The sequence below is a fragment of the Trachinotus anak genome, unplaced genomic scaffold (assembly GCF_046630095.1).
Source record: "Trachinotus anak isolate AG129_WGS33_773 ecotype Australia unplaced genomic scaffold, CSIRO_AGI_Tana_v1 ptg000021l, whole genome shotgun sequence".
NCBI lineage: Eukaryota > Metazoa > Chordata > Actinopteri > Carangiformes > Carangidae > Trachinotus > Trachinotus anak.
The window spans coordinates 17,322,598-17,346,600 of NW_027273872.1; the positions used below are offsets into that span (position 1 = coordinate 17,322,598).

Sequence of the window (24,003 nt, forward strand, 5' to 3'; positions counted from 1 at the left end):
TTATACAAAATAGATTTTCAAACAATATTTGGGTAGTGCAAATCTTTTTAGATTCAAGCTGGTTGATTACTTTCACAAACAGTTTGTGTGTGAAAAAGACTGACTCCTATCCTATTCACAGTATTACACAATTTGACCAAAGCCATCACGTTAGAGTAAAAAAAATGTGTTTTATATATATCTATATATCTATATAGATATATATATCTATATATCTATATATATATATAAAGAAAAATAACTGTACATTTGTCTTCTATGAGCTACTTTGATTACACTGACATGTTGAATTTGTCTATACTTGCTTTGGTCACCTTGTAGTTAAACATCAAATAGGCTTTTTTGTGCAGTCTGGGTGGACTGATTACTGACTGAAGTGTATGTATTCCTGAAGTTAAATGTGAATCTCCTGTATGCAAATAGCTTATATCGGAAAAATAAAAAGAAGAAAAAAAAATTAGCAACCACATCTTATGTGATAGTGATAGATTATCTGTTATTTCTATTGCATATTCAGTTGTCCTCCTCAAAAATGTACAAGGTAAGCAATGATACATTTTTGAGCAAGAAGAGGCAAGTGTGTGATTTCATATATAAACCTGTTTAAATGACGAGCAGCAGCAGCAGCAGCAGCAGCAGCAGAGATTTCGATACACTGAATGTGAAAGTAACCCATGAGTAACCCCTATGCAGTTTAATGAAGATATTTTTATTTCTAAGGTATATTGAGAAAAAACTAACCAGCATCCTGTTTCTGAGCCTGGGTATAAATGTCAACGGTGGCAGCACTTTCGTGAAACTTTCCTAATCTGTCAAATTTTTTTTCCTGACAAAAATACACCATAAAACAATCACAGAAGCTGACATGTTTTGGGAACCCAAACTGAATGTTTTTGGTTCTTAATGTTCGGACATTAACAACTAAACACGGACAACCACATACTGTGTGAATCGGACATAAAGTTTTAATAACCTGAGTGTGGGAGTGGCTTAAAATTCATGACTGCTTTTATATTCGCTGTTGGGATAGTTTCTCAAGAGAACATGTTGATATTTTTCAACTTGAAATGCACCAGTGAGCCCTCTGTAGTCGCACACTTGACGTATTTATCCAATCATTTCTAACTGATAGAGCATTTTCTTTAATATGTCAATAACATTTCTTTTAAACTAAATTTTCCTCTTTAAGGTTCACATTCATGTCAAAACCTGGATTATTTTGTGCTTTAAACACAAACAGCATGTCGGAGTTATGAAACAGACTGATGACAAACTAAGCAGACAACCTCAACTGATGAAAATGTTGCAACACGTTTCAAATTCCCAAGTACACCACTCAAAAATAGGGACACTGACAGACCTACATTATCCTGTGTGACTAGACAACACATCTGTGAGTGCCTTGTGTTACCAAAAAAAAAAATATTAATAATGACGTCTATCAATTCACCATTGATGAGACTAATTTACAAGCTTTAATCCTGGGACTTGTTTCCTCCTCTGTTACAAACACTGAACTTTCAATATCACTGAAAACAGACAAAACAGGAGTTTGGCACTGAAATAGTTCCCAGAGAATAAAGGATCCATTTTGCCTGCCTCCACAGTCAGTGAAGCTACGCTAACTGTGGCGTGACTCTACGAGGTGACTGATGCTAAGTGCTTCCAAAGATTGGGATTTCACTAACTAACAGACAAACATATAAACGTGCAAAAGTACTAAAAGACACAAAGACATGAAGACAAGATGCCGAACAGGACATTAATGAAGCAGAAGGGTTAAGTCAGAGAGGTCGAAGGCTATCAGCAGCTGTAGGAGGTTTACAGGGTAATGAATCTGCCAACAATTGATCCAAAGTGCTGTTTAAACAAGCTGTCATACAAACTCATACATTTTATCTTACCAAGAGTTAGATGAGAAGATTGATACCGCTCTCATGTCTGTGCAGTAAATTTGAAGCTAAATTTAGGAGACAATTAGCTTAGCATAAAGACTTAAAAGTGCGAGCCTGAAAACAAAATCATTAATATATGTTATAACTTGTTTGATTTACATAAAATCTGAAAAATTAAGTGAAGACTGCAGCAAATTACTAGTCCATGCTAAGTAATCAACCGTCACATAACCCCACTGAAGCGGTAACTTGTGTTTACATTCAAATGATTATTATTGAGGTTTAATAGTGCTGGTGGAGAGTAGATAGTCGGACAAGACGTTTCCCTGTTTCCAGTCTTTAAGCTAAGCTAAGCTAAGCTAAGCAAACCGAATGCTGACTCCAGCATCACATTTATCATACAAATATGACCCTGGTACTGATCTTCTCAACTCTTGACATGAAAGCAAGTACGCATATTTCCCAAAATGTTAAACTATTCCTTTGACGAATAAGAGCAATGCAATGAAAACAATGCATAAGCTTTCAATAACATATTTCCCAAAGCAGGTGGTTAATGAGCGCATGGATATATTGTGGAAGAAGGACCATCAGTGGCAGAATCATGACTGTATCTTTGTCAGTTTTCCAAAACAGACTGTTAAAAAAAAAAAAAAAAAAAAAAAAAAAAACTCAAAAATGAAGGACGGTTATTTTCTAACCAGTCTGAGCCATGGCAGAACCACAGAGAAGGAGCTTTCCTGATTAATTAAAAATGACATGATCTTGCAAACACAATAAAATATGCCCTCTCATTTCTGATTGGTAGACGCACAAATCTATCACATTCCATTATTAAACTACTGGGGCTGGAGTGGGCGCTAAAATAAACATCAAAGTGGGCCATTTCTTAATAAAAAAGTTCTAAATTTCATCTACAGTCATATGGTAATGACCGGCACAACATAACAGTCTTTTTTTCTTATTTTTTCACAGTCTTTTAAAGCCTTTAGAAGGGTACAAAGTGCTGAAATCACACTTAATGGTGGAGTTAAATGTGTGGGAGATCGCATCAAAGCAAGCAGGCTTTGAATATTCTTTCTGAACACTGAGGATCATTTCAACACACGGAGGATGGACCGAGCTGCCACTTCTAAAGATAAACACAGCCACTGGAAAAAAGGAAAACTTGCAAATGCATGTAATATAAAATGTACAATCAACATATGATGAAGGAAGACCATGACGGGTTAAAGAGAAGCACACCTTGGACAGGTAGGAAGAAAATGGCAGATGATATTTGAAGTAAAAAAGGCACATATTTTTTCCCTTTTATAATAGACGTGTGTAAACCTGGAAGAGGTCAGCTTGTGGGAGAAATAATCCTTTGAATGGTCACGTAACAAGCCAAAAGAATTGTTTCGTATGTCCAAAGTATCAAAGCAAAGTGGAAATACACTTTTTTAAATGATTGGAGAACAGATTTTTCCCATATAACTGATAAACATTTTGTTTCAACCTCCTATAAAAACTAAAAAGAGGAACATACAGTCTAAAAGCCTACTTAAGAGCATGTTATTAATTAAGCTTTGTTACCTTCCAAGGTAACAAAGACCTGGAAAACTGTATAAACTGTTACAATTTGAAAATGTAGAAAATACTATCAGAACCTGTACATAGATATTTGTTTTATCTATTTTAGATATCGTTCTGTATTTGAAGGTAAGAAACCTGAGACAACATGGATGTTAGCCTATTTCTCTTTGTGATTATCTTTTATCTTACAAATATTTCCTACTTGTTGTTATACACTACATCTTAGACTGCTCAACAAAACAAAACCTCTGTGCTCGCTGTCTGGTTTCTACACAAACAACTCCAGTCTCTCCGCTCTCTCCCTCTAGACCTGGAGGGAGCCAACGCACAGAGTTGCATACTCGCTTCCAAAAACATAATTCACTCCTCGCCTCAGATCCTCAGTCCTTTCATCGTCACTCTCCAGGGGGGGTTGGGGAGGTGGGTGGTGAGGTGATGTGGTGGGATTTTTAAGGCATTGTGTCTGTTAAGGGGCACAGTCATCTCTGGTGGAAGAGGAGAGGTTTGACGCTGCCGGCCTTGACTTTTGGTAACTGGTTGCTGATGATCTCCGCCAGCATCTCTGGGAACTCCACACTCAGGGATTTATTCACAAAGGTGTAGAAGCAGAAGCTGAGCAGTCCACCAACCATCTGAGGACACACAAAGGACAACGTAAGTAACATAAAAACAAACACAGAGGGTTTGGTGGAAAACATATATTGATATGGTGAAATACTATATATAAAGTATGTTCACACATATATTCAATGTATTGCCAATTAAATGGTATACGCCTCTCAATCAGAACCATTATTTAAAATCTTTGACCGCAAAATCCCAGAGCTCTGGGACATTCAGTTGGCCTTATTTCTACAAGATCAGTAAGTAACAAAACCTACCTACTTAAAAACCCTTGTGTTTTACTCTGCTTTTATTACAGCAGTACAATGAATGTACAGTAAAATGAGGGCTGGTTATGATCCCATTGTTGCAACTTATAAAATACTGTAAAACCTGTGCTATGCAATTCTGCATTATTGGAAAAGCAATTTCTATAAACTACGTAAATGCTGCAAACTTACACACTAATCACAATCACTGTTTGAGGATTGACTGAAAAGCTGCAGACCGCAGCTGGTCAATAACCGCTTGCTGATTACATGTAACGCTGATGTCACACAAAGCATTTTGTCACTGTGTGCTGGGTCTCTGTACCTCATGCATGGAGTCGAGCAGCTTGGTGAGCTGATAGAAACGCTGCCAGTTCTGGCTAGAGTTCTCTTCACGCTTCACGATGGCTTTCCCCAGCTCCTTGATGTACGACATCCGAATCTCATCAAATACCGCCTGGCTCTTCAGGCCGTCCTTTGGCACTGTGGGAGAGGGGGGAAACTCAAGGTCAACATCTGGGACAGAGATAAGAATTTTTGGTACTGTGCCAGTTGTTGGTGCCAATATGTCAAAACTGAACACATAAAACTTTAAATTGCAAAGGAATCAGTCATATAAATTAAAATCATTGTCCATGCTGTAAAGGACAAAAATAGCAACTACTAATTACAAAAGCAGGTCATTTCAGGGTGCACACCCAATAACATTTATCATCACAGAGCACTAACAGCATACATGCCTGCCAGAAGAAAACAGGCACACCCTGAGGAGGACTCAGGCTCTAGGGTGTGTTTAGCTGTCTGAAATCATGATTTTAAATATATTTGTCATCAGCTTGATTATAATTATCAATTCTTTGTTCACACCTTTAATTCTCATGAACTACATGAAGTAAATTAATAACATACTTGTGTTGTAAATCAGGGAGTTTTCTTGTTGGTAAAACTGGGTGTGTGTATTTCGATGAGATAATGAGTTGGGAGAGACTGTGATGTGATGTTTTGGCCTGTGCATACATCAACATTATCTTCCAGCATCTGTGGACAGTATTGGATTGAGGTAATGGCTTTTGTAATGACTGGATAATTACAGCGCCACTTTCCACATGTGATCGTGGAAGGAGGTGAACAGCAGTTCAGCTGCTTTAAGGTGAAAAGTCTGACCTGTGCTGAGCAGTAGCAGGACTTTCATGCACAAATACTCGTCGTGGGAAACCTGCAGCCGGACAAACTCGCTGGAAATCTTCAGCATCTGCTCACACTGGTCGGCCATGTAGGGCAGTTTCATCCGCTCTCTGGTGCAATCAGACAGGACTGGTTAGACAACATATAACCATTTTCCCAATAAGTCATTGCTGATTCACAGAGCTGATTCTCAGTCAAGGAGATGAAGCAGCTTTCTGTAACATCTCTGTCAATGAAACGTTAAAGGTGTTATTTTAAAATCATTCCCCCAGAAACGAGACTCAGTCTGTTACTCTGTTGATGCAGAAATTGGAGAAAGCATGAGTGAGTTTTGTGTGAAAATGAGGAACTTTTGAAATTTATATTTAGGCTTTTTCATTTCTTCAGAGTCAAAATGAAGAGAACATTGATTAAAATGTACAGCAGCAACACCAGTGCTACATTCTTTAACATTATTTATGAAACCACCTTAAAATTGAAATTTTGCCAAAGTGAGGGAAGACAATTTGATTATAGCTGCCACGATCAAATACAATCTACTGTAGGTGAATTTTGTTTGGAGACTGACTGACAAATAGAGAGCATGACCTCATTAGATATTAACTATAATCATATTAACTTTCAGCTTGTGATTATGGAGAAAAAAAAGGAAAAAAGGAAAGGGCCTATTACAGCCCTAAGCATGGTAGATGTGGTGACTGCTCACTAGACCCAGAGCGCTGTTTACAAATGGAGTCATCAAGTCTACAAGAGGGATGAGACCCTGATTACAGCTGTCAGCTGACAGACACTTTGATTCTCAGGATATATGACACATGCAGCACAAAGCAGAGAGCTGCACTGATAAACATAAACAAACAGATGTGTGCGTTGGCAGGAAAAAAGAAATCACAGACTGGGCAATATCATATCAGTGCTCAGTTTAAATGAGGTTAAGACTCCATTGACCAAGTCATGGTATATATTTTCAATTTAACAATACAATAGTTTAACAATAGTGACAGGATTTCTCACAGAGGATGTGCTATAGACGTTAATTTTAAACACAATCTAATCCTACTTTCAGTGTCATGTTGAACAACAAGAGTCAGACTTATAGACTGTAAACTAAACATTACATACTCGTTGATGACAAGGTCGGGTGCGAAGCAGAGCATGTTGCCGTTGCACTGCTGGTAAGACCTCCAGCCTAGACCAAAAGACATGAGGAAGAGCCAGGAGCACTGCAGCAGGGTCATCTGGTCATCCAGGTGAAGGTTCCTGAAACCTGAGTGGAAAGACATGGAGACACTTTAGCCAACTACCAACAGAGTCACAATGTGTGAGAGGGCGTTGGTGAACAGTGATCAAATGAAGACACAGTACATAATTTAGATGTGCACTAATGATCACATACATTTTGCAGAAGCGGACTCTGGTTGACAACTATATTTTGCCCCATTTTTTTTCATTAATTTGTCCACTACCCTCTATTTACCAAACGTGCCCAAGAGCCCCTGACGGAGCAGGACCAGATGAAGTGTCCGTGTTTGCACAAATTGAGACACTTATTTGCGCTGCACCAATACATTACAACATCTCTAGCTTTTACTTAACACTTGTCAAACATTCATGTGCCCAGTAGGGATGGGTCCCAAAACCCGATATCAAACAGGCCCAGGAGCTAAGTTTTTCAAGAGCGTAGTATCGATAGTCTCAGATGTTATTGGTTTTGCTCTCAGTACTAGAGAAATTAAGAAATTAAAATTAAGTAAGCTTTCCCATTTGTTATTGCTACATAAAAGCTCTCTCATACATTTTATTTCACCAACTCTGTTTCTGATTAAGACATTTATCTATGATGCATTTTCACAACGCAGAACAGAGATCTCTCTTTTGGAGGCTGTGTGTATGAGTCTTTTGCATGCAAGTGTAAACACAAGCAATGTCTCGAGGCATTTAGCACAAGTCCGTCACATACAGGCAGAGAAATGTAGAGTTTTCGACTGCTGAGCTCGTAGTTTATGCGTCAGGTGTGTTTGTATCCTAGCAGCCTGGAGCCCACAAACAGAGTTAACTAAAATATATGAACGTGGGTTAATGATTAAAACTAACTATTTAATAAGCAGTACAGATAAAAATCTTAACAATACCTATCATCAAGGTTACATGCACATAAAAGTCTACGGATGGATAAGTCATTACTGTATGAACTGACTTGTATCACCATCAGTATAACGTCTGTATGAATGTGTAGGTGACCAATTGTTTGTTCTATGTTTTTCTGTATGTTGTTTATGTTCTTTCGATAAAAATAAAGTACAATATAGCCTGCATTCACTGTCAACTTACCTGGCAGAGCCTTGGCCCACTTTACAGCAGAGATGACCTGTCGGCCGCCCAGCCTGTTCAGGGTCGTCATGAGGCGGGTGGAGGTGTCGGGCAGGGTGCTGTCGTAGCCGGCGTAGATGGTGTCTGGCTCGATGGCCTTCAGCAGGGACAGCATTGTGGGAACGAGCTGAGGCTGGTACTTACCAGGGAGTACCAGCGAGTAAGACTCAACTGGTGGAGGAGATGTCACCTCGGGTGGGTTGCTCTGCTGGCCGCCCTTTAAGCGGTTCAGCTTCTTGGTTTTGCGTGCTGGAGAAGAGAAAACAGAGACGAACATCCAGGTCAGGGTTACATGACAAAAACAGAAAAGGTGAAGAGCAGTCAGGTACGACTAAGCTGTCGAGGGTGCACTATTTGGCATCACCCATGTGGTTAATATGTACCTTCCAGGTTCATGCCTGCCATTAGACACTTGCGATAGCGGCAGGCTGGGCAGTTCTTCCTCCTGATCTTGTCTATTATGCAGTCGTTCCTCCCAGCACACAGGTAATTATGCTGCCCTGAGGAACACAGAGGAGGAAGATTAATCTGTTATTTACCTTCATTTCTGTGGCAAAAAACACTCCAGGGAAAATCAAGAAAAACTAATTAGCTGTGTTACGGTCCTTTACTTTGTAATGATCATGCCTCCAACCTAAAATCTTAATGACTCCAGCAATTGAGCTTTGTACCTTCCACTGCTCTCTTGAAGAAAACCTTGCAGCTGCCACAGGTGAGAACGCCGTAGTGACAGCCTGAAGCCTCATCGGAGCACACCAGGCAGATTTTATGAGTCCCGCTCTTTCCCTGCGGTGAGGATGTAGCTGGGACTCCTTCTGGTCTGGAAGTAGAGGGACAGAGCAGAGCAGAGATACTAAGTCTTACTTAACCATAAACACGTACATTTTACAAAGAAAAATGTAGCATAACATCTACTAAAACTGTTGCTTTGTAATGATTGTAATTTCACAGCTGCTTAGAAATTTTAGTCAAATCATATCATGGTGCACACTGTATGTCTTGAGAGTTCAGCTAGAGTTCATATTTACAACTCTGGACTAAAAATAAATATAGCACAGACATACATTTCTTTCCATCAGAGTCAATGTGTTCCTTGTGCTTGTTTTGCTTCAACTTCACCCTCATTCCCAACATCATGTGAAGAAAAGTGATTCCCATTGTGCCCATTTGGGCCTTTAAAGCCTAAATTATCTGAGATCTGTGGTCATATCCTAAATTCAGTGGTTGTCCTAAAACAGCCCTTCTTCCTTTGATTCAACCACAAACATTTCCAGACCCAGTCAGCAGTGGTTAGAGATGCACTTTTTCAAAACAACCACTAGAGGACGTCAGGCTTTGCTGCATCCATGCACCAGAGGTCCACACCCCCTGTCTGACCCAGTGGCCACAGCAACAACAACGCCCACACTGAGAGGATATTGAGCCTAAGATATTGAGTCTAAGACGTGCAACAACCGACTCTGTCGTTCCATGTGTCTGCCATCGCAATGAAAACAGTTTTATTTGATAAGAGGCGCTCTGAACTGTGACTGCACACTAACACACTTGTGCAGATTTCAGCCAAGAAGCCAAGTTCACTTTTAGTTATACAACATGAGGGTATTAGCATGAAAGCAGGCTAGGCCCCAGTAGTCAGTGGGTGCAGCACGATGGGAAAACCTGAGTGAAACATCAAAGCATCAAGCCCAAAAGCATTCAGCGGCCGGATTATAAAAACCCCATCAGGCAGAGACCTCTGAGGAGGCTGTCCAGCCATGACAGGACTGAGAGTTTTCTGAGCTCCACTGACAACACGCTGTGGTCAAAAACTGTCCATTTACCTTTTATGACTTGTACTCAAAAGAACTGTGCGCTAATAGTTTGTGAGCTTTCATTTCCTGACTGTCTCTGACTGCACACTGCATAGTTTCATACAGCTGAAACAAACCTTGAATCCCTGCTGCCCAATATTTTGGTTAGTTTAGTGGTGCCCCCTTTGTGGTGTCCACAATACCACAAACGGGGGCACTCACTAAACACCTTCCCCCGGTCCAGCTGTGAGAAGTGAAACCTGGTTTCAGATTTAACTGAGAACACACATCCCTGAAAAGCAAGCAAACCAGGGCTTTCAAATAAATCTTGACTGCTTTAAAAAAAACACTTTTTGCTGAGACATTTGACCCAAGAATTTTTAGATAAACTAAAGGTTTTAATTTCAGGTTAGTAAATACAACCAAGATGTTTCTTAAAGAAGAACTAAACAAATCACACTACATATTTTATGCATAATTCATCATTGTTTCAAGTGGACAACAAAAGCAGAGGGACCATTCATATAAATATTTATAGCTGCTTTTAATATTAAGTAATTTTTTTTTTTTTTTTTTTTTTTTTTTAAATTGGAAAGTGGTTTCATCAGTCTAACTCTAAGAAAGCCCAACCTATGTTTACTTGTACAGACAGAAATGCATTAATCATTCATTTGTAAAAGCGGAAACAAAGTCACATTTCCAAATCCCACAAATTCAAGACACTATAGTTAAAACTGTGATCAGTTTGGTTTCCTTGTCATTTGGCCCTTCAGCACTTTCATAAGAACCTCCAGAGAATCATAAATATGGCTAATCATATTAAGAAAACTAAAACTGATAAATAATGGTGGGCTATGTCGTACATGAGTAAGGAAACAATAAGTTTCAAAACCATCTACTACCCATAAAGTAATATTAAATTTAACTTGTGTGTGTGAATTTTCTGTATATCTGTCACTATTTAAACTGTATATGTTTATTTCTTGCACACAAGAAATGTTTCTCTTGAAAAAAAAAGAATAAATCTCAAAGAGACATCCATCTAAATAAAGGATCAAATAAAGAGTCAGGGATATGTACTTGAGGGGGCACAAGTGATAATCACCAAACTATTGAATTTAGAGCTGCTATACTTTCCAAACCAGAATGGATCAAATGAATGTGCGTAATGTGAAAGATGCTGTTTGTCTTGACAAAACCACACAGAAGGATCACCTGACTCTGTTGTTCCTCTCAACTCTGCGTCTCTCTGCTCTCTGTGTTACAACCCTGCAAATTTACTGTTTAGGTTTAGTCTCACCACCATTACCACCATCGTTCAAAGATGCAGCAGGCAGCTGTTTTCAGCAAAAAAGCTATAAACCACCCAACAACAATAAACCAACAGTGCACTACCTGCCCAACACCAAAGACTGACAAGGGTGGTGACTAACTGGTATAAAGATTAAAAAAGAAAAAAGATTGGATTGAAATTCGTCAAGTGGTCAGAAAAATGGCTCAAAATAAATGCTAACATGGCTCCTCTGTGTCTGCCAGATCTGTAAAGGAGCTATTGTTTGCCAACATGTTTGCCATAACAACTTTATGAGGCGATAATATGTCAGCACTGTGTTTACAGCTTCTTCCACTGACCCAAAGTTGCCAAAAAGGCATATAACGTTGTTTTAAGATCAGCTATAAGAACACAGCCAATAGACTAAAAGACTGCTTCACCTATAATTATTAAAAATAATTGAAATAATTTGTTCTCTGTGCATTGTCTTGGCCTATAATTGTGTTGTGATTACCTTCTCATAATGAGTCATCATGGCTCACAGTTTGTATTTATTTTATACAAATAAGGATTTATTATCAATGTTTCATTATCATCATCTGAACTATCTTTCTCATTATTTCATTCCCCCCTGAACAGCACCTCTGAATACCTGCTGTTTGGATCACAGCCACCTCCACTAAACAAATCAGGGCAAAGGTACATATAGTAAATATAATTCTTATAAAAGCGGTGCTGCTGCCATCTCTCTTTTTTTGTATGCCATCTGTCATTTCCAGATTTATGTGTGGTTTCCTCAACGCACTGCTAATAAGAGCACAAACACATATAAACACACACACACACACACACACACACACACACACACACACACACACACACACACACACACACACACACACACACACACACACACACACAAAATCAAAAAAAAGCCCCAAAAGGAGGGCGTGGAGAGCAGCAGGGTGGGCGGAGGAGGCTAATGAGTCCAGAGTGGTGATGACGTCAGAGGGTGTGAAAGGGTAACCAGTTTGTCCTTCACTGGCTCACTGGGATGGTGTCACAGTATAGCTTTACTAGACGGCTTTAGGCCACTGGTTCAAATCCAATTACGGCAGCTGCTACACGTTTCCAACAACAAGGTAAGCCTGAAGTGACATCACTGCTATCCAGTATTTTGATGATGTTCAACTAAGCCATAAGATAAGCTACAAATCTGTTTATGTGGATTGTAAGACATAAACCAATCAAAGCTGCACAAGCAATGTTGGGACACCGAACTTCCTCCTTTTGAAACCATCTGTTTAAGTGCGTGCTCGCCATCGACAGGAAGTTCTCGCATTCCCTCAGAGTTTACTATCGGTCAGAGCTCAGCCACAGCACAAAAGCAGAGACACCCCAAGATGGGCCTCGACTTCAACAAGAGCAGTGCTGAGAAAGTTTACTGCTTATGTCTGCAGGAGTGTGATCAATCCACCTGCGTTAGAATGAGTCAAGCCACTTCACACACTTATGATAATGCTGGTGGCCCAGTGCCCTGCTTAACAATTCATAATCCCCTTTAGGCCGTGAGTGTCACGAGTAGCGTGGCAGGCCCCTGCTCTTTATACCCCAGCCTCTTTGTCACTTCAGACAAACAGCTGTTAGAGCAATATCATTGCAATGCCCAGCTATTTCTTTTAGGTGCAGTGCACTATTTTCTGTTCGTACATTTATTCCACATATTAGTCTATATCAACCCACACTCTTCACATACTTCAGACACAGCCACTGCAAATGACTCACCCCCGAGAAAAGTTATGAAAAATCATTTTACTCAACTGGATGTCTCTGGCTCACATGTTGAGATCAAGCCGCTATAAAAAACTGAAAATGACAGAGTAAGGATCTCCACAAAAATCTGGCTGGGTGAATGCATGCCTAAAGCCTGTTTTCTGTGTCGCAGTAATGATAATCACTGCTACTGTTATCAATCAACATTGCAAAAACATCTCATCTTCATCAGAACTCGCGTGAAGAGGAGAGCAGAGGAGAGGCAGAAGGAAGTGCTCCTTTCCTGAGGTAAGAGCAACCAAAATAGAAAGGGGAACTGGTCTGCACGCTCTGAATCGTACTTGCATGCAGAACAACAACACTGCTTTTATGAGCGAGTGGAGACTGGGTTTGTTTGGCCAAAGGCTGGGCTGGACTTCTCTAAAATATCTGTGTCCTGTGCCCTCCAATAAAAAGAGACTGTATGTATTTTTAAGTACACTGACATTAGGGCAACATCTTCAGCCTTCAGCCACAGCAGATTAATACAACAGAGATATACAGATGGCTTGCAAATTAAAGGAAAAACCAGCATAAAATGTCTTAGGTTTTTAGCCACACAAGCCTCAAGAACTGTTTCAGCACTCCTTAGCTTGGACTCTTCCAGTCTCAGGAGCTCTATGCATGAACAACATTCCTCTGAAAAGATATTTCCTCATTGTGTGTTTAGATGATGGTAGTGGAGGGCACAGTCTAACCAACCCTATTACCAAACAACATTACAATTAAGCAAACATGAATCACTGGCTTGCATCTTCAGTTTTTACATGCAATGTCAATGTTTTTAAAATTGACATTTTCTACAATTTCTGGCAAATACTCAACACAGTAGTTAAGATTAGGAAAAGATTGTCGTACTGTAGCCTTTAGGTTTAGGATTAGGAAACTAAAACACTTTTGAGGTTATGGAAAGATCACGGTTACAGGGGGAAAAAAGGTAAACATGAATTCTAGCTCTGTGATGGGAAATGAACTCCAGTCTTTGCCAGTCAGACATGGTACAGTATCTGCCTATTCATCTACTCTGCTACAACACCCTTACTTTCTGCTACACTACCTAAAGGATGCACTACTCATTGCAGTGACACAGGACATTGAAAGTGGACATGAACCTTGAAGTGGAGAACTGTCCAACATGGATGTAATTCTAAGGAAAATGTGTTAAAAGCTCCCATAGGTGCTCAGATGGTTGAGATCTGGTGACTGTTAAGGCCATACGATCCATATTATTTACATAGTCATCAAACCATCTAGAGACCCCGCATGTCCTGTGGAGGGGTGTGCAGTATACCAGTTTTGTCACCATCGTCACTACACGGACTTTGTAAAACCGTCAATCATCATTGGTAATAACGAGGGAGATCTACTTGTCACGCCCACAAGTTATGAAGCACCGGATCAGGCTCATTCGACCTAACGCAGCGCTGCACAGCGCTGACTTAACATGAGGCATGTTGGTTACAAATTTTGTGTGACTGTGGAACGTCTCCATGTTACATGACATTAAAACTTGTGGGTGCAAGGCAGCTGCAGTTTTCTGAGTCAGGCAGTTGCTCTCTTCAGCTGAACCAAATGGGATTTTTTTTCCTTCTCCCTCTGCCAGCTCATTTTTACATATGGACACCATACACTCATTCGTTTCCAGCAAGAAAGCTGTAAAAACATTTTAGTTCTACAGTTAGTTATTGTAAAAGACGTAATGACCCTATACTTTATTTTGTTTGTAACTGAAATACTGATGTTTGCAGTGCAGCACACAGCATATTATACATCTTGAAGTTGTACTTTCCTTGATTAACAATCAAATTCTGTACTTTCTGTATAAATTCTAATTGAGTGTGTCAGACAATTACAACTATTTTTCAACTCCATCTGAACTCAAAGTTTTTCAAATTGTGTCATCTAATCCTTGGCCTTCTTGTGTTGTTCATAACTTTTGTAATGTGAGTTAAGATCTAAAATGTTATGTCAACTTTCAGTTTCTTCAAAGTTTGTAAATTCTTTAAAGTGTAATGTAATTCCCAGTTTGTCTCATATATTTGTAGGTCAGATCACAAATGATGTGACACCTTTATTTCAGAGATGAAAAACTTAAAATAATAAAAGTTTACATGAAAAACAAAAAGCTTTTCCCCCAAATATTTTTCATTGCTCAGATCCTGGTTGGTCAGCAATACAACTCACTCACAGCTCAGAACAACAGCATGGTAGTTACTACTAACTCAGAGTGAATCACATCACATTTACTAATTAACCTACATTTGGGGCCGAATACTCCTCCCAAAACACATGTAGGCCAAGACTATACCTAATTTCCATCCCTATTTTGAGCCAATACACACATTTTTTTCCTTTCCTAAAATATATTCTCTTACATCACCAATAGTGAAAAAAAGATCATGTTTTGAGTGAAGTATCCCTTTTTATTTTATAATACTGTGATATAATAAGTCAAAAAAAGTGATATCATATCATATCACCCACCCTTTGTGGAGGCATCTAAATAACATTTGTTATTTTTCTCAACTAATTTTTTCAGGTTTTTCCCGTAATTTGTCATCTGTCTGAAGTATCCTTTGGAGCATTTTTGCACTGACATCAAGTGTTTTTATGGCCATTGTTTTGCTTCATCAGCAAGATACTCTTACATGTAAATGATGCCTCAGTGTCACTGGCTGCAAGGAGCTATTGTGTCCTCCTCCATGCTGTATTGACAAACCAGTTTCAATGACATACATTTTGTAGCCCCAAGCAGCAACTACTGCTTGGCTTCAAACACCAGAGGAAGAAACCAAACCTAACCCATGGCTGAGCACAAGAAAAATAACCCCAAAGGATTTGAGTTTCCATATTAGCTTCCATAATAGGAGCTGTTAGTGACTGTGTGTAGGTGGGAGGTGGCTTCTTAGCCTGTAAAATGAATTGGAGGCTTACTGTTGCTACTGTGTGCATAACCGTTATACCTTCAGCTGGATGTGGGAGGAACCCACTCCCAAAGCTTGACTTTGCTGACTCGACAACTGTACACGTAAGTACAGTCAACACAAGAGCAGCACAAACAACACAGACTTATCTACATCCCCCTAACCTGAATATGGGGAATTTCTATAAGCCTATTCAGTGTCAAACATAACAAAAATTAAATACAGAAAAGCAGAACTGTGGTTCCAGGGGAATGCGGTAATAACACGAAAGCGACTGGAATGGCTGGCATTTGATCTGGTGCGTTCACTCGGCGCCAGCTGTGGGGAGGCGGGAGGGAAAGTAGGTCAGGAGAGTGAGAGCTTCATGGCAGTGCTCTGTAGTCCGCCTGCCTGCCACAGTGCTCATGACACAGCCACATGCGTGCACAAGTACACACCTACACACTCATGCATAATACACAAAGCCAAAAGACCTGCATGTCTCTCTCTCTCTCTCTCTCTCACTCACACACACACACACACACACGCACACAAGTAACATCATAAAAGGTGATTTACAGCTGCTGAAAGCTTCTGCTGACAGTCAAGGACTCTGCCCTTGGTTGCAGGAAGCAAAAACAGGGGAAGAGAGAGAGCGAGAGCGAGAGAGAGAGAGAGAGAGAGGTGAGGGGTGTGTCTGAGCAAGGCTGTGCAGTGAATAGTAACTCTGACCAAAGATTGCTCTCAAAACACAGCCCAGTCAAGACTGAAAGCTGATACTATTCATCCACTCAATGTGAGCTTGATATAAACATATAGCTATATATAAATAGCCCACAGAAGATACATTACTCATGTATCAAACCAGGCACCAAACCACAGACGATATATCTGTCAGTTGTGACTGACACCATTTTTACTTTACAAGCACCAGTTGAATCTATAGTCTGGATTTAGTTGTGGCCCTGAAATCAAGACGTAACATTCTCAACAGTGCAATGATTTTATAAGGCTGTATATTCTAAGCTGAGACAAAATAATTACCTGACAAATACCTTGCACTACCATTAAGCTCTCCCAGTCTTTAAGAAAGTCAGGCATTCAACAGTTTGCTAAAAAAAAAAAATCCTGACGGCATCACAGCTGTCAACCACAGCCCTGGTGGCAGGAATCATTCCCACATTATATCGATGTGCAGTACAAGTATTTCATAACGCATTTACATAGGAAGTTATGTAGTTTTGCATCTAAAGTATGTCATTTGTTTATCTTATGAAGGATAAAAGTGTCTGCTATGACAGGGGAAGTCAGAAAACTACTTCAATGCAGCACAGGGTTAGTTGAGAGCTGATTTTCAAGTGGTTTTTCTCCCAACCTTTATTCACCATTGAGTCATAGCCAGTCATAGCTGACTCAATATTCTCACGTATGAAATTCTCTTGAGTTTTCCCACCTTAGTGAGGAAACTGTCGGATGTGCTCTTCAACTTGCCCAGGCACTTCTTCATTTAGCCCACTGATGACTGCACAGTAGGCTCTGAGCCAGCAAATCAGAGTTGCTGCAGAAGTGTATTTATGCAAATAATGGACATTGTCATTATTGTTTAATATGCCCATTATTTTCTCTATTAATCAACTGGTCTATAAAATGCCAAAAAATAGAACTACTAATGACATTTTCTAAAGCCCAAAGTGACATCTTCAAATTCCTTGTTTCTTGCATTAATAATTAATTAATTAATCTAAAATCTTAAGATTTCAGATTACTACTACTTAACACAAAGAAAAGCAGGAAATTGTCACAGATAAGAATTGAAAACAAGGTAATGTTTAACATATTTGTGTGAAAAAACCCTTGGACAATAAAAGATGGTAACTGATAGACAAACTGAGCTGATGTTATGAATCTATGTCCATTGAACTGAAATGTTTCATTTGTGTGAAAAATCTGAGAAAACCTGACCTGAAGAATAACCTTTATGCTGAAGCTGCACAACACTGCTTTGTCAACACGAGAGATGTAAGTATAACTCTATTCAGTGAGCCAGTTTTATTACTTCTGCAAACAGTGTTCCTCCATTACGCAAAAGAGAGGTCTCCAAGAAATTCCAGTGACCTACAGTGTTTATTATAAATAATAGTTGTATAGATAATAGGAAAGAAAATGGGTCACAGGCTAAAGTCTGAGCCAGGATACAGTATATGGCTCACTCCTCACAGACAACTCCACATTATGGGCTGGGCCAATTATAGGCGGAGGAGGAAATGCTACAGTAAAAACAAAAGTTACATAATGCAGACATACAAAATGAGCTGTGAGATTATCTACCAGAGGTATTATATTTCTGTAATTTTCCTCCATTAGAGGTAACTCTGTGTAAATTTGGTCATGCTACATTAAAATCAGTTACACAATGAGGGTGTGTATATCCTAAAATAGGAACAAAGCAGAGCACTTCTCAAGGTGAAGCATTCTTCATTGTGTGAGAACCAGTTGTTTGTGAGTCAGACAGAGAAACTGAGTCAGACTGTAAAACTGTGATGCAGTCAATGAACAGCCAGTATATGGAAAATTAAAGCATTGGTGAGGAGAGAGACAACTCGTTCTGTTAGAAGACCTGTAAAGTACAAAGCAGCAAACTCGGGTCAGGTAACACACCACCACACAAGCTCCTCTTATTTGCAAAATGCAAGAGCTTGTAGAATACGATGTAAGTGCAACACATTAATCACATGAAGTGTTACAAAAGTCAAGGTGCACAGACTCATCACACTTGTGAACTTGCAGTGACCAATCCGAGAGGTTATAATATAGTAAAGAGTTTTACTGGAAAATGGTTTAAAAAAGTTAAAAAAAAAAGTTTTTTTATAGAGAGACTATGACTAAATGTTGGATTTTGTGTTTGAAGCTGCCATGGTATTCATGTAAATATCAATCTACATTAGTATTTTTTTCTGTGACTTCAAATTTAGCTTAGACATGTGTGAATATTTCATACAAGTTGAATGCGCTCACATTGTATTGTATTCATCAACCTCTCACATTTTGCAATTTAATTACCCTCATACCCCAAGCCCGAGCCTCAGCAGGAAGCAGAAGCAGCACCGTTGCGTGAGAAGCTGAAGGACTTGGCGACCTGTTACCAACCGCCTGAACCACCGCAACCCAGTGTTCAGTTGATTTTAAACCTCTAAATGTCACACAAGTTGAGGTGAATAGCCACTGCACAAAAACAGACTCCCACGCAATGAAGGCGCACACACGCAGAAACGCTAAGTTCACACACCAATAAGCCAATACCAAAACAGCCACACACCCACACAAAATTATCTGAGCTCACACCACATACATAGACATAATCCTATGCTTAAACACACACACAGAGACACACGGCCTATAAATAACACAAAGACAGGGTGATAAAAGCCACATGTAAAAATGAAAATGAGGTTTATCTTGCGTCTCTCCCAATCTGTTCCTGGTCACCAGGCATTAGAGCGACCGTCAGACAGTCATGAAGATAATATCATGCATCATTTGCACAAACAATGAAAACACAACTACATCTGTGCCCTCATCAACATGATGCATTTCTGTGTGGCCAATCTTTGAGCAGATCCCTCCCTATCAGATACTGTGAATCAAAGAGGGATGAACGTAAAAGAGACACAAACAAAAAAGCCCCTAAGACGTGTAATTCTGTCACTTGTCTTAGAGTTGGTGAAGACTTTCTATTGAGCTGCTTCACCGCTGGGCCCCAAAGCCACGTTCACAGCTGAACCCATAAAACCCTACAGGGCAGCAAAGTCATAACTGTACAAAGGACACTTTGTGGGGCCGGGTGGAGTCCAAACACTGTGACTGGACTCGACATTCAACTGAATGGGAGCTCACTGGAAAGAAATCACAGCAGAAATTAAGATTCAGCAAAATCACGTGAGTAAGTCAGTGGAACAAGCAGCCTTTTTCACTCTTCTCTGTTCAAGCAGAATTTTCTTGTTACAGTACAGAGCTGGCCATTTGTAAAGGCCACAATTCGTTCATCCCTATTACTGAATCAACAGTCTCTGGGGTGAGATCTGCTTCAAGTAAAGGCAGTGCACATCTCATGTTTATTTTTGGCGTAATGCGGCTGGAAGATCGAAGAGATTGGCTCAGAATGACCTCATTAACCCCCCACTGAGTGGATACTTATGGGAGCGACTGAGCAAGTCCAACAGGCTGTGAAACTGAACAGTAAAAGAGATATCAGATTAAAAAAAAAAATGCTATCTGAGTTACAAAACTCTTGATGACACATTGGACTTGGGACATGTCATAAACATACACATTGATGCTCAGGCTTGTCCAGTCCTGGAAAAAAAAGATTAAATCTCTGACAAGGATAAAAGTGGAATTCCCCTGTTTTTTTTGACAGCATATCCTTTCTCTAGATCTTGGCGCTTTTGCCGCAGCCACGGCCTGTGCAATCCGTGAGCCTGGCTCACAAAGCGTGATTGGTGGTTAACTAGCTATCATAGGATTTAACTTTACCAAACCTGCAAAGCAGTATTTGTTCAAGCTTATCAAAACATATAAAATGTGCACCTCCCCATCCATCAGCTGAGGGAAAAATGTTCCCACATGATCCCAAAAGTGGACAAAAAAAAAAAAACGGCTCTCTTTAAGATGTCAAGCACTGAAGTAATGGATTTGAAAACCCTTGAATGACTTGTCTTTCCATATCAGAAATACTGTACAAGTCCACCAAGTGTTTCATTTTGGCTATAAAGCAACACTTGAAAACACTGCAGATGGCTGGAGATGCTTGTATCTGTAATATATGAAATCTACCACATATTGTTATACATTAGTTGAGCTGAAATTGCTGTACAATATAACTGACAGTGTAGCTCATGGGAAAATTAGGCCAATTGATGAAAACAAATCTTAATATAAACGATAACTGAAATGAAACTAAAAGGTTTTTTTTCCACTGTGTCCTAATAAAGGGCAGTAATCGCCTTCTTTAAGAGTTTCTTTCACATTGACAAATACCAGTCACTAACCTATTTGTACTGTAGTTCAGTCTCACTTGTACCTTCTCTCCTTCAAGAATTTTTATTTTATTATCTCCCGTTTATTATCTCCTATCTTCCTTTCCGTATCCACCGCAGGCTACTTAACACATCAAGCCCTACATATAATTCAACACAACACACAACATCGCTTTCTGCATTTAATGACAGTATCATTTTCTATTTCTATTGTTTTTTTGCTCTTTTCTAGTGAGATCTATCTTTTATTTACTTCTTGTAACTGTGATGACCTGATTTTCTCGCAGGGATCAACATTTACAACATGTATTAAATAACCCGTGCTTTATCTGATGATGATGCTGCACGTGACTGGCTCTTTAGTACAAACTCTAACTCCTTCACGTGTATGCACAAACAACACCAACGCCACCAACTTTGAGAAAGCAGTTATCCAGAATCGCCAATGTTTGATTTGTGAAACCAGATAAAAGTGCCTGCCTAAGTTAAACTATAAACAGGGGTAGGTGTATAACTAATAATTATTTTAGACCTTATTTTCCGACTGTTGACTGCACCCACTCAGTTATAAAACTGCACCCATTTTCTAACACACAAGTTTATGAGCAGGTGAATGATAAAGTGGAGTGAACAAACACCCAGCAGCCAGCATTTTAATTAATGATATCCACCCTGTCAGCAAGTGTCAGTGAGCCCAAAACCTCTTCATGTTGACATTTCAAAGTGACATTTCCCAGGTGAACTTCACTTCTAAAGGTAGGTAGCAAAAACAGCCTTTAAACATCAGTATTGTGTTCATCCTAAGCACATAGAAAGGCTTTTGAAATCCTGGCTAAACTGTGCTGCCAGGAGCTTATACTCTTCTACCCATGGATGCTTTGAGCAAAGAGTCTGGTGGTGCAAGAGTGGATATAGTTGGGATTAACAGAGCAATATTTTATCTTAAACTAGTGAGACTAAATGAAAGGTCAGTTAAACCACACAACTGAGTACTGCCTTTCTTTCTTACCTGGTGGGGTAGGAGGGAGAGCTTGAGAAAGCCTCATTGGGCCTCTGCATCGCTGAGGTGTCCCCAACACCTTGGCCTCTGTTCCAGGCTCCACCAATGGTTGTCACTGGAAGATACACTGGCTTCTGATCCTTAAGCTGTTGAGCTTCACTACTGCTGGGGCTGACTCCAAAGTGGTAGCGCTGTCCTCCTGAGGTGCTGACCCCACAAATGGAAATGGGGCTAGAGCTGGGCATGCCTGTGGAGGACGTGCCACTCACTTGGCAATAACTCTGGCCTGCAGACGTCTTCTCCTGTTTGATCACACCTGAGGTGCAGAGCTGAATGAAGCCAGTATCTTTTTCTTTCTTCACCAGCGCAGACAAAGTGGTTGTAGGGGTTTGTGGGGAAGTTGTGGACATGCTAGAGCAGGACTGATCTGGACTAGTCATAATGCTGCCGTTGAGAGCAACAGAGACTGCCCCACTGCCATTACTGCTCTCAACTACGGCAGACTTTATGTCCCTATCCGAGCCAACATCCCCAAGCAGAGAATCATCTGCCAGTGTGGACAGGAAGGCATCATCCCCTCCGTAAAAATCTGAGGGAGACCCAGTGAGCTCGAAGTCATGGAGCAGGTCCAGAGTGTTGTCACTGAACAACTTCTGGTGCACGTCCACATCTTTCCCAATGTGATCAAACGCATGATCAAGGTCAATGGGATCATGGTCTCCTTTATCCATGGAGAAATCCTCTGTTTTCATATGAAAGAAGTTGGGATCTGACCCCCCAATAAGGGAATCCATGGAGGACTGGGTAATGTCTGCTATACTGGCCTCCAACTGGGGTAAACTGTCCCCCAAGGTTTGACGCCCAAACGTAATGGATGTCTGTGTCTGGAGTAACTGCTGCTGCTGAGGCCTCTGATCTTTGGTCAGGCCCCTGGGCTCTGTGTCTTCCAACAGGGGGCCTACGGTGGCAGTGACAGAGGTGGAGGTGACCTCCCCTGGAAGGGGGCTGTTGCTGAGGCCGTTAGGTACCTGTCCTGGCTGCATCAATGGGCTGGATGGAAGAACGACAGTGGTGGCAGAGGTGATGGACATGGCACTGTGAGGAGCCACTTTCAACAGACCTCCCTCCTCAGGGCTTTCGGTGTAGACCAATTTGCTTAAAAGGTCATCTCTTCTATATGTTATCTTCTTCACTCCACCTTTATCCATCTTTGTTTTGGGGAACACAGACAGAAAGCATTAACAGAGGAGGCTAGATGGAGCCGCCAGGTTAAAACACACGAAATAAGACTAATGTCGCTACAGTGTTAATGTGTTTTATTTTGCTTTCGGGTTGTGCAAATGCAGAGAGCACGTACCAAACGTTAGGTCAATGAAAGACTGGAGAAAGTTGCCAGGCATGCCCACTGCGCGCCCATGATAGCTAACGCAGCTAAGGTTAGCTAACTGCGTTGAGTAAAATGTTCTCGCAGGGACAGCCTTACCCACCTTATACACAATGTGCTCACAACAAACACACAAAACGGAGGTCGGACCACAAATCACACACAAAGAGTCGTAAAGTTTAGACAAGTCTAAGATAGTATGCTAATGCTGCTGGTCGCTAACTGCAGACATGCTAGCTAGCAGTTCGCTGTGTCTCTCTGGGATGTCGTTGACTGTAATGTTAGCATGCGAGCTAACATAGCGCTTATAACCGCATATTTAGCGTCAAATGTGCCACGGTACAGGAGCCGCATTTAACAAAGACATAAATAAACTAAAGTATAAATTAAAGCTCATATTTACCCTTGAAATGACTGGTTGTTGATGTGTGTCCACAGGTCGTTTGTCAACATTGTTTTGGTTGAAAGTGGCAGTCCACAGCACGCAACACTGACTCAATGTTTGTTAACGTGTCTCCTTGACGCGTCGGGTCCTTCCTACATGGCCAGATAAAACGACAAAAACACCCAGAGCTGAGTGCGTTTCGGTGTTTTCAAGTCTCCCAGTCCCATCGAGCTGCACACAGTCATGAAAACTGCGTTTAACTGGCTGGTCTACCGTGACTCGCAGCTAACCATTAGGGAAGTGAGCGCTCACCTCCAGGAAAAACATACAAAATGGAGAACGGGGCAAGTCAGCCCCATGGCCGCCCTGTTTACAACAAGCACCGCCACCTGCCGGCCACGCCCGCTGACTGCAGCCCGGTTCCTGCTGGAGTTCAAGTTTGGGGATTTAAAATAAAAACGGAGGACACATAATCACCAATTACAAAGCAATAGTTACAGTCTCTCTCTCTCTCTCTCTCTCT

At 40.5% G+C, this 24,003-nt stretch overlaps 1 protein-coding gene across 1 annotated transcript; it reads right to left on the reverse strand.

The window, feature by feature from the left end:
- Positions 1 to 2,848: 2,848 nt before the first annotated feature.
- nr3c1 (nuclear receptor subfamily 3, group C, member 1 (glucocorticoid receptor)) lies at positions 2,849 to 23,794 on the reverse strand. Its single transcript, XM_071458452.1, has 9 exons — positions 23,499 to 23,794; positions 21,721 to 22,919; positions 8,569 to 8,717; positions 8,281 to 8,397; positions 7,859 to 8,146; positions 6,650 to 6,794; positions 5,507 to 5,637; positions 4,668 to 4,825; positions 2,849 to 4,102 (listed from the first exon to the last, which is right to left on the reverse strand). Exons 2-9 carry the CDS (start codon positions 22,917 to 22,919, stop codon positions 3,950 to 3,952), a joined length of 2,340 nt encoding a protein of 779 aa, XP_071314553.1. The 5' UTR covers positions 23,499 to 23,794; the 3' UTR covers positions 2,849 to 3,949.
- Positions 23,795 to 24,003: the final 209 nt, after the last annotated feature.

Bases quoted from the DNA above. Each gene is read 5' to 3' on its own strand.
- nr3c1 (XM_071458452.1), bottom strand. From the start codon at position 22,919: ATGGATAAAGGTGGAGTGAAGAAGATAACATATAGAAGAGATGACCTT. The intron at 6,795-7,858 runs GTAAGTTGACAG...CTTTCCACTCAG, and splicing joins GTGGGCCAAGGCTCTGCCAG to GTTTCAGGAACCTTCACCTG. The intron at 4,826-5,506 runs GTCAGACTTTTC...CCTCTCCCACAG, and splicing joins CCTGCTACTGCTCAGCACAG to TGCCAAAGGACGGCCTGAAG.